The sequence below is a fragment of the Arachis ipaensis genome, chromosome B8, assembly GCF_059453495.1.
Source record: "Arachis ipaensis isolate K30076 ecotype BB chromosome B8, ASM5945349v1, whole genome shotgun sequence".
NCBI classification, from domain to species: Eukaryota; Viridiplantae; Streptophyta; class Magnoliopsida; order Fabales; family Fabaceae; genus Arachis; species Arachis ipaensis.
The window spans coordinates 15,976,948-15,988,395 of NC_142443.1; the positions used below are offsets into that span (position 1 = coordinate 15,976,948).

Below are 11,448 nucleotides of genomic sequence, written 5' to 3' on the forward strand. Positions count from 1 at the left end.
AAAAAATTAAAACAAATACATCTAAAAATTATAAATAGATTTAGTATCCTCTTAAAATTAAATATACATTCAAAATACAAACTGAATATATTTAGATTTCTGTTTTAAATTTCTGTTTCAGATTTAATATATTTAATTATTAATATATTACAATTTAAATATATATCCAAATCAAAATTTTGAATTTAAAATTCTAAAATAAATCTTAAACCATCTTAAATCACTAGTAAAATCTTCGCTCCGTAAATATTCAGAGCTGCAGCTCCCCCCCCTCCTCATCTGTGGCCCTTTCGTCTTCTCCCGCGTTGCGCACTCCTCTGCGACAATCTCCTCCTTCGGCGACGCTCTCCTCCTCGCGACGCGCACGCACTTCCCCTGCGCACACCCCATCTTCTCCATCGATGGGCTCCTCCCCATCCCTGGTCTCCTTCCTCGCGCCACGCACAACCGCCCCCTTCTCCCGCGCCTCCCCCGGTCTCCTCCCACGTCGCACTTCTTCTGTCTCTGGTAGTTCTGCTTGTAAAATTCTAAAAAATTTTGGTTGAGTTCATTCATGAAAATATGTTATTCCTTTTTTTTCTGCTTAATAAAAAGTTCTATTTTTTTAAATTTATGTATAATAATATTGGAAGTGTCTGTATTTTTTTTTCTTTTTTTTTAAAAATGTATTTGTGATTATAATTTTTTTTGCACTCATATATTTGATTTGGGAGTTATAATATTAACCTAATTTAGATGTGTCAATACTTAATTTTGGATGTGTTTATGTTGTTTATTATGTTCTTATGTACATATATAAGTTTTTTTACATAAATTTTGGATGTGTTGATAAAATATTTAGAATGCATTCTTATAATTTTAGATGTGTATTTGAGTTTAATTTTTTCTGTGTTCAATATGTAATTTAGAACTACAATAATAATAATTTAGATGTGTTAATACATAATTTTAAATGTGTTTATGTTGTTTATTTAATTTTAGATGTGTTTTTGACATGAGTTTTGAATGTTTTGAATAAAAAAAATAATTAAAGTGAGTTTAATTGATTTTAAAAATTTCACTGATTTTTTAAAAATTAGTGCACAAAAACTTGTTACGAGTTCTATAATTTGATTTGCAAAAAATTAATGTATTATAAGTGGTTATAAATTTTACAGTGATAAGTATTTAAAATAAAAATAATTTCTTAAAAATAGAAAATATAATTAATTAAAAAATTAAAATAATAAAATATTAAATTTAAAGGCTGAATAAAGGTTTAATTTTGTTATACAAGTAACATTTTTCATTAGTTTTTACCATCTCATGCTTGCATGTTATGGTCGGCTACGAACTCCAATTTCACATGGATATCTGGATCCATTTCCACATGTGCTATACTTAATGTTTTGAAAATTAGACTCATTTTCATGAACCAAAAAAATATTGGATTTATTATTTACGTTAACTTCTATGAAATAAAATATTTTTTAAGTGATTTTTTTAAAAAGAAATTTAAAATATAAAAATAATTTTATATTTAAATATTTAATATTAAAATTTTTTATTTAATAATTATGTTTAATATAATAATATAAAAATATTTTTTTATTTATAATATTACTAACACCCAAATAAATCTTAATGTATAGAATTAGAAATTAAAAAATTAAAACATTTAATTAAAGTTTAATTGATTATGATAGAGTTAAAAAAAAAATCAAATTAAAATATAATAAAAATTTATTTTTAATAAATTTTATATTAGATTTATTTGACAATTTATACAGTTTCCTCAATTACAAAATGTACACGCACATGACACATATTTACATGTATATATATACAATCTTGATTTCATAAAACAATACACCTTTCCTAACAATGAATTGATTCAAGATTTTATCAGCTCTGCTAAACCATTACAGCCAGGAATATCACGCCACTCAATTTCACACTCTATTTCGCCACACTCAACATTTTTCAATCTTAGCATCATACGTTGGACTATACTCCCATTGCGCCAAAAGCATGTGCTCTCTTCAGCAAGACAGTTAGTTCTATTTGGTTGAATTCTCTTCACCACACATCCATCTGGCATACTCTCCATTCCAATCAAATGACACTCAATATACGGCCTTAAATCTATAACTGCATCACCCATTTCATCGTCTTTAGTGAATGTGTCTTTGTCAAAAACTTGCTGCATGCCCAAACATATATAAACAAGGATCATTCATCATTATAATATTCTTCTTCATCATATATATATACCACAAAAATAAAAGCGTCTACACTAATTTTATGGAATGTAACACATACCAGATATATTGGAGTTGCAACATCCTTAACGTATAGAGTCAATTCTTCATTCCACACCGGATTAATATTTTTACGTATGAACGCAGTTTTCAGCTTCTGAGTGTATCAAATATTTTCAATTAATGTATATCCAATGCGAAGAAAATAAACAATTGCAATTATAATTGACGAAATCCTATAATGTCTAACCTGTTCACCCATTTTGACAACAACATAAGGGTCGCTTGAATAAGCATCGCGTTTTGCAAGATTAATGCCTCTGTTAATCCTAAGTTTGATAAAACCAAGTATAGTTTCCATTAAAATATTCCTTCTTGTTGTTGACACTGATAAAATCAACAGAGGGACAATGATTAAGATCTTGATGATGATGTTGATGTTGCTCTTGTTGTCTAGCAAGAGATAATTTGAATTTGACGTATGTCTATCTCTAATATATATTAAAATTAAACTGAAGATAAATGTGATAATTAGATAAGATAACCAAAAACTACTCAACAAAAATATGTTGTACAGTTATAACTTCCTATCTATATAAAACAGAAATGACAATTCAGCAAAAGAATATCAAAATACAAAATAACAACTGGACCGAACTAAAAGAATATGTAATTATTGTCAAGTATATACAATGTTGTTACTTGTCCCACTTTTTTTACCGATGTAAAATTGATGTATATCCTTTGTCATTGAACTTAAAAGTTTCGTTCCAGAGATGAGCTAAGATGGGTCCATCGTTCTCCACAAATGGTTATTCTGGTCACCGTGACGCTTCACACACAATGGAATACTGTTCATAGTTAGCTTTTTTTTTTTCTTTTTTTTTCCAACAATGTGCATTGCAGTTTGGTATTTGTACTATATAGTATTGTTGAATATTCTTTTTTGGTAATGAGTGAGTCAAGAATTTTCTTAACATATATTTTAATACTTCACGTGAAATTGATAGCCGAGAGCCGTTAGATGTAAATTTAGTCAAATCAGTCAAATCATATGACGATTCTCAATTATCAATTTCACGTGAATCCGACTGTACTTGAGTTTCCACCTTTAATAAATTAGTATCCTTGAAATATATTCTACTAAAATCATTTGTTACTCTCTATTTTAATATATCCTACTGAAATATATCCTTTTATTTTTAACCTATTCTTCTTCATTTATCAAAATGAATAATTTACCTCTTGTCTATGAACAAATTTAGAATAACCTTTTAACAGCTCAGTATTTGATAACTACTTAAACATGGTCACTTTTTTTTTTTTTTGGTAGTTAACATGGTCACATATTTATTTTCCTTTAAATAAATATGCTTCGCTTGATTTTTTTTTTCAGTTGTTATGTTTTTCTCCACATTTAAATGCGGATTAACATGATTCAAAAAACATAAAAGCCTTTTTGGAAATTACCATGAAACTCAAACAAAGAACAGACTTTCAAGTTTCAACACTAAAACAAACACTACGCAGCAAAAAGCTTCCCCGGAGATCCAATAATGAAGTCCAGAGAAAATAAGGGGCTCTGGCCTAAATTTCATGTAGGACAAAAACAGAGGGAACAAGCGTCCTCCACAAGCAGCGCCACCTAATGTCATAACGTGTTGACATTTTTTAGTGTAAGCACCGTATACAAATCACATATAAATGAGAGAGGGAAGGAGAAATAACATATTTCATAACCAGAAAGCACAGCACAACTAATATCACAAAACTCTGCCATGGATGCTTCTTCTCCTTTGCACATAGCAATGTTTCCATGGTTTGCAATGGGACACCTAATCCCATATCTTCACCTCTCCAACAAGCTTGCAAAGAGAGGCCATAGAATCTCCTTCTTCACCCCCAAAAGAACACAATCAAAGCTTCAACACCAAAATCTTCTCCCACATCTCATCACCTTCATCCCCATCACTGTTCCTCACGTGGACACCCTTCCCCTCCATGCAGAGACCACTTCAGACGTTCCCTTCTCTTCCTACAAACACATCGCCACCGCCATGGACCTTACTGAGAAAGACATAGAGCTTCTCCTCCAGAATCTAAAGCCGCAAATTGTTCTCTTCGATTTCCAACATTGGCTTCCAAACTTGGCGCGAAGCCTCGGCATTAAGAGTGTCCAATACATAATCGGTAACCCAGCCACTTTTGCATACCTTTCAGGCCACACAAGAGGAATTCATTTTACTGCAGAAAACCTTATGAAACCGCCCCAGGGGTTTCCAGATTCATCTATCAGGCTTCGTGCACATGAAGCTCAACGCGTTGTAACCGCCAGCAAGTTTGAATTTGGTAGTGGTATCACTCTCTATGATCGTTTCAACACTGGTACAAAATTCGCGGACGCAATGGCCTACAAAGGTTGCAGAGAAATCGACGGTGATCATATAAACTACATGAAATCCCAGCTCGAGAGGAAACCAATTATGCTCTCGGGTCCTCTTTTACCAGAACCAACCAACTCAACCTTGGACGAAAAATGGGATTCATGGCTCTCAGGCTTCACTACTAAACATGTAATTTACTGCGCATTGGGAAGTGAATGTTCTTTAAACAAATCTCAATTAGAAGAATTAGTGCTCGGTCTTGAACTAACCGGTTTTCCGTTTCTTGCGGCGCTTAAGCCACCGGTTGAGTTTGATTCGATTGAACAGGTGTTACCGGAAGGGTTTAAAGAAAGAGTTGAAGGAAGCGGAGTTGTGTATGATGGATGGGTTCAGCAACAATTGATTTTGGAGCACCCTTCTGTTGGGTGCTTCATAACACATTGTGGAGCAGCTTCCATAACCGAAGCGCTCGTGACTTCGTGTCAGCTCGTGTTGCTGCCTGGGCCTTATAGTGATCATGCAATTGCTGCGAGGAATTTGGGGAGTAGGATGAAGGTTGGGATTGAAGTTGAAAAAGGTGAAGAGAATGGGTTGTTTAGCAAAGAGAATGTGTGCATAGCTGTTAAGACTGTGATGGATGATGAGAATCAAGTTGGAAAAGAAATAAGAGAAAATCATAGCAAAATTAGGAATCTTTTGTTAAGCAATGATTTTGAGTCTTCTTGTATTGATGGTTTTGTTTGTGAGCTTCAGTCTTTGCTTTGAATTTGTAATAGTTGTTTATGAATAATATATCATGTTTAATTTCTTGATCTCCTGAACGGATAGTGTATTAATTATACAAGTCTGTTAAACTTTGGCCAACTCTTTTTCATTCTATATAGTTTATATCCTGTATGAAAATCAAATAAATTAAAACATCTTGATTATGGTATACTATTTAACTGAACACTACTAGCTTTTATTCGTGAGATACTTTTATTTCAACTCATTCAATGAATTATTTTATCTAGCTATCTAGAGAGGGGAACGAAGCCATGGAAGAAGATCGAGGGTTTGAAAGTTTTCAAATTTAATTGAAATTTTACCAAAATATTAAGTGGATGCAACTTTATATATCAAATTTCAGTAGACACGTATACATAGGAGATGCCACTGTCAACTGAGTCTCAATATATAATAAAACAAAACAAAAATCCATGCATGTAATTTCATTGGAATCGTTCAGAACAAGCATACACCACGTTGTTTCCTCTTGCTAACTGCATGTAATTTCGTTGGAGCTTGGTCAGACGAATTTACACGTCATATTATTTCCGAGCATGCTAAGTTTACGCCAAAAATTTAGCTACTAAAATTATATCGATATAAAATATATATTAAAATATAAAATACATACACATTTGATGGATCTAGTTGAACTTGAGAAGGGGTTGAATCAAGTTAGTTTAAAACTTAGAGTTTCAAACTCTGTTGTTTTTACTGTAGCTCGAGTTGCAGGAGATTATTTGAAATTATCTCATACGCAGAACATTTAAAAGTGCAGAGAAGAGGAGAAATAGGCCAGCATGTATCTTGGTTCGGATTCTCAGTGCCATGAATCCTACTTCCAGTCTCCACCACAAACCATGGTGAAATTTTCGCTATAATTCTCAGGTTACATACACCAATACTATTGAATTACTCCCTAATTCAACTAGTATCTACCCCTAAGCTTTCTTCACCAAAGCTTAGCAACCCCAAAGTGCTATCCCAACTTGGAAGGGGAATCTACACAGATTCAATTCTCACCAAATGCTAACCCAACTTGGCAAGGGGAACTAATCCTAATTCATAAACTCAAATTACATCAGAAAAACAGTGGCTATTTTGCATCACTCTTGCCTTTTCTCTCTTGGCTTTTAATCCTCACATAATTGCCTTTTTCAAAACAGAAAATAACGCAAGACAGCCATAACAAAAAATCAGAATTAAGCTTGAGTAGAAGAAAGAGATTTCAACTCTGTGTTAGAGAAGGTGCTCTAAAAGTGTGTGCTCTCTTCCTTGACTTGAAATGATGGATTGAGACTTCTTATATATCTTCAGCTTGCCTAGAATTTCTGCCTCTTCCATTTCCTTGTGCTAGCTGCTCGTTGGAGCTATCCTTGCTAGCATGCAGTCCTTTCTTCATCTTGCTCCACCACCTCTGTGGTTCTTTTTCTTGCTTTCTTCCTTGGCATGTTCTTCTTTTTCATTTTGCTCCATTTCCTTGTTGTTGCTGCTCTATGCAAGTTTGTGTTTTGCATAACCACGATCCTAGTATTGCTCAGCTGATGTCCTTGGGTTAGTGGTTGTGCCCTTGTGTCCTATCTTGCTTTTGCATAGCCACACCTGTCCTTGCTGTGTTGTTGCTTCCTTTGTTTTCCAGCTGTCTTGTTTTGCTTGTGATGTAGACAGCTGCCCTTTTTCTTTTGTCAAATGCATAGCCTTTCATTTTTTGCTGAACGGTGTAACAAGGATGAAGTATTGGGCTTGTGCATTTGCTTGGAACACCAAAAGAATAAACAAGTAGCACTGTTTGTCTGTAAGAACTAATGGGCCTGCCACAATAAAACACACATTAAACAATATTGGGCTTTCAACCCAAAAACAATGTTTGTCATCATAACTTAACCCAAAATCAAACTAGGCTCAACAATCTTCCCCTTGATGACAAACATGATAAAATAGAGAAATTAAAAAAAATAATTGAATGAGTTAAGAATACTTCCCTTTGATGATCTTTGGATTGTGAGTTGCTCCCCCTCAATGCTAGCATTATTCCCCCTTGATCATGGCTCACAATTTAACCTGGGCAAAACTTAAAAACACCCAAGACCAATATTTCCAAGCAGTATATCACAGTAATGAAAGCACAGAGCAATTAACACTAATCACAACACAAGGCAAATTATAGCACCACAAAGCATCATAGTTCTTAATTATCACTAATATCCCCTAAGCCAAAGCTAACATTCTCTTTCTTTTCTCCCCCTTTTGTCATCAAGGGAGGAATGGAGAAACCTGCACAAAATTTGTTAAAGGATGAGGCATATAGTTTAAGTAGCAGAGTAGTTAAGGTATTTACAGTCATCTAAAATATTTAACAAGTTCAAAAGGAAACTAAGTCATAGTCGCAGATGAGATAACAAGAGCTAGGCATCAGAGTCGGATTCATCAAAGGTTCCATCGTCCTCTCCCTCATTGTCAGATGTGGTGAGGCCAACCTCAACATCCTCCACAAAGTCCCCCAGAATGCGAATCCTTCCTTTGGTCTTCTTGAGAGCGTTTTCCTCCAAAACTTGGTTCCTTTTGCGCTCAGCACCATGATGGAGAAGAAGGTCTGTCAGATTGATAAATTCTTCAAGCACATTCTTCAAAATGTGGGTCATGACTTTGATCGTAGTGGAGGTGGAAGGGGAAATCAGAGGATCCTCATCAACAGAGGGAATATCAGTGCTGTCATCAGTTTGGCGACGCTTGGGAGCTGTTTTCTTTACTGCACCACCCCCTTTGATATATGAGTTACAATCTTTTGCAATTTCAGCCCCAAAATCAACATTGTAATATTGAAAAATTTTTGTAAGAAGCATGCCATATGGTAACGCATTTTTGGTACTGACACAAGCATACATATGCCTTACAAGTAAGTAAGCAAAAGAGATGGGAATTTTTGAAAGCAGTGCATACAAAACCAGTGTATCACAAAAGAGACGCGTTGAAAAGAGCCGCTCTGAGGCAAGATGACGTGATTTACAATTCTGTGCAGTTGGGCACGGACTGGACCAAGAGACTTATGAGTAGGAGTGTTACCTTCTAAGAGAGGAATATTGATGCAGACAGTGCTTAGGGCATCAAAGTATGAAACATTGAGCGTTTCGTCCCACTTACCAGAGGTGTAGACATCAGGGCCTCGGTCCTGGTAATCTAGGGCTTTGCCTAGGTGATATTTGTCAAGAATAATCACTTTTCCTTTAACAGAAGAGGTGATTCTCCCTTCTTTGTAGGACATGTTGCTATAGAACTGTTTTACCAAATCAGGTAAATTTTCTCTTTGATGGACAGTATGGATGTCCAACCTTGATATGCAAACAATGGAGTAAAGTTCAGACCTTTCCTACGGAGTTTGTCTAGATTGACAAGCTTAGAGGGACAGAGAGTACGCTTGTAAATATCTTTGCAGAAAAACAGGTAGTTCATGAGAGATTGAAAACGGCGACGATCAAACGACTCATCAGAAAAATCAGCATAAAAGGACTTGTAAGCAATAGGATTGGAGAGTCTAGGTTCAGCAACGGGACGAAGATGAAAGTCAATGACTGTACCGCGAGTATGGCGAGTCTGAGTGGGGCGAGTCTCTTCGTCTTCGTGAAGAGGCCTTTTTCCTCTGGAGGAACTGGGTTTGGAAGAACTAGGCTGAGAGGTGTTTGGAGGAGGAGGAGGAGAAGGGCGAGGCACAACGCCAGGACGGCGAGCAGTGGTCTTAGTGCGGGCCATGTCAGGAGAAGGGTTTGGTGGTGATGGAGGTGAAGAATGAGTAGGTGATAGAGAGGGAGAAGAGTGTGTATGATCAGAACGGTGGTGGCCACTATGTGAACCTCTGCGAACTGCTCTTTTCTATCGTGCCATTTTATAAAGCACTGGTGGGAAGAAGATGAAAGAGTGGAGAGTGTGGTGTGAATGGATGCATGCAGTGGGAAGTTATTATAAGCTTAGAGAAGTGTAAAGGTTGCACCTTGAAAAGATAAAAATCCCAACTTTAAAAACGTTTTAAAAGTAACAGCTGTAACCTTCGTACGTTTGAAATAAGGACAAAAAGCAAACAAAGGTGGAAATTAATAAAAGGATGCAAATGAAGTGAAGCCCAATTAAAACACAGAGCAAATGACAAAAAATTGAAACTGATGAAAAATAATGAAGTGAGTCCAGTAGTCTCAAAAAATTAGAAATTGAATTTAAGCCCAAAAATTTTGAAATCCTACTTTTCATAAAGACTTAAAAAAAATTTCAAATCCCAAAAAATTGAAAAAGCCCCAACGTTTTCAATAAAGAAAAGCCCATAGTTCCAGAGACTGCTTCAGCACTCGATGCCCATCATTCATTATGGTCAGAATTGAATCCATTAGCTTCAGGGTGACTTAATGAGGTTTACTCATCATCTGCCAAAAAAATCTCACCACGATTTATGAGATAAAACATAAAAAATCTCATGATCAGAATCATTAAGAAAACAAAGATGAAGTAAGAATGCCCAGTTCAGTTCGTAACTTGCAGAACCTATCCTCTATCAATGGTTTGGTGAAAATATCAGCCAACTGACCCTCAGAATTAACAAACTGAATATCTAAATTTCCATTTTGCACATGTTCTCTTATAGAGTGAAAATGAACTTCAATGTGCTTTGTTCTTGAGTGCAAAACAGGGTTTTTGGAAATATTAATAGCACTCATGTTGTCACAAAATAATGGAATATTAGAGACATTCAGTTTATAGTCAGCTAGTTAAGTTTTCAGCCATAATAATTGAGAACAACAAGAGGAGGCTGCAATATACTCAGCTTCGGCTGTTGAAAGAGCCACTGTGGCTTGTTTTTTGCTAGACCAAACAATGAGGGATTTCCCAAGAAAACAGCACATGCCACTTGTGCTTCTTCTATCGATCCTATCCCCAGCAAAATCTGCATCACAGAAATCCACTAATTGAAATGAATCAGTCTTAAGAAACCATAAGCCATAATCAGTGGTACCAAGCACATATCGGATGATCCTCTTAACAGTTGAGAGGTGGGACTCCTTAGGCTTTGATTGAAACCTTGAGCAAACTCCAACACTTTGGATGATATTAGGCCTTGAGAAGGTTAGATACATCAAAGATCCAATCATCCCTCGATAGTGTGTTTCATCAACATCTCTACCATGTTCATCCTTATCAAGCTTGATGTTAGGATGCATGGGAGTTCCCATTGGCTTGGCACATTCAAGCCCAAACTTCTTGACAAGTTCCTTTGCATATTTCTCTTGATGGATGAATATGCCTTCAGCAGTTTATTTTATTTGCAAGCCTAGAAAGAAGTTGAGCTCTCCCATCATGCTCATATCAAATTCATTGGTCATAAGCTTAGCAAAATCTGCACACAAATCCTCATTAGCCGAACCAAATATAATATCATCAACATAAACTTACACAAGAAAAAAATGATCATGATAGTTCCTAATAAATAAAGTGGTGTCAGTGGCTCCTCTTTGAAAATCGTTTTTCAACAAAAATGAGCTAAGCCTCTCATACCAAGCTCTAGGAGCTTGTCTCAAACCATATAAGGCCTTAGCTAGTTTGAAAACATGGTTAGAAAAGGATTTGTTTTCAAACCCAGGTGGTTGAGCCACATAAACCTCTCTATCTATTATGCCATTGAGAAAAGCACACTTTACATCCATTTGGAATAGCTTGAAGCCAAATGAGCTGCATAAGCAAGTAGCAATCTGATGGCTTCCATTCTAGCTACAGGCGCAAAGGATTCATCGAAGTCAATCCCTTCCTCTTGATCATATCCTTGAGCAACCAATCTAGCTTTGTTTCGGACTATGGATCCATCTTCACTCAGTTTGTTTCTAAAAATCCATTTAGTGCCAGTAACTTTCTTTCCATTTGGGTAAGGCACCAATGACCAGACCTGATTTTTCTCAAACTGCTGCAATTCCTCCTTCATAGCTAACACCCAAGATGAATCAGCAAGAGCTTCTTGGATGTTTTGAGGTTCAATCTTTGATAAAAGAGCTAAGTTGTTAGATTCAACTCTTTTCAAAGAT

General features: G+C 35.6%; 1 protein-coding gene and 2 pseudogenes across 1 annotated transcript; 1 reads left to right on the plus strand and 2 right to left on the minus strand.

Annotated features, from left to right (window-relative positions):
• Positions 1–1,873: 1,873 nt before the first annotated feature.
• Positions 1,874–2,601, minus strand: LOC107610566 (protein C2-DOMAIN ABA-RELATED 7 pseudogene; annotated as a pseudogene).
• A 1,369-nt stretch (positions 2,602–3,970) lies between these two features.
• LOC107614535 (cyanidin 3-O-galactoside 2''-O-xylosyltransferase FGGT1-like) lies at positions 3,971–5,438 on the plus strand. The gene has a single exon (XM_016316727.3). The coding sequence runs from the start codon at positions 4,019–4,021 to the stop codon at positions 5,387–5,389; it is 1,371 nt and encodes a 456-aa protein (XP_016172213.1). The 5' UTR covers positions 3,971–4,018; the 3' UTR covers positions 5,390–5,438.
• Positions 5,439–10,143: 4,705 nt separating this feature from the next.
• LOC107610567 (secreted RxLR effector protein 161 pseudogene) lies at positions 10,144–10,605 on the minus strand (annotated as a pseudogene).
• Positions 10,606–11,448: the final 843 nt, after the last annotated feature.

Bases quoted from the DNA above. Each gene is read 5' to 3' on its own strand.
- LOC107614535 (XM_016316727.3), top strand. From the start codon at position 4,019: ATGGATGCTTCTTCTCCTTTGCACATAGCAATGTTTCCATGGTTTGCA.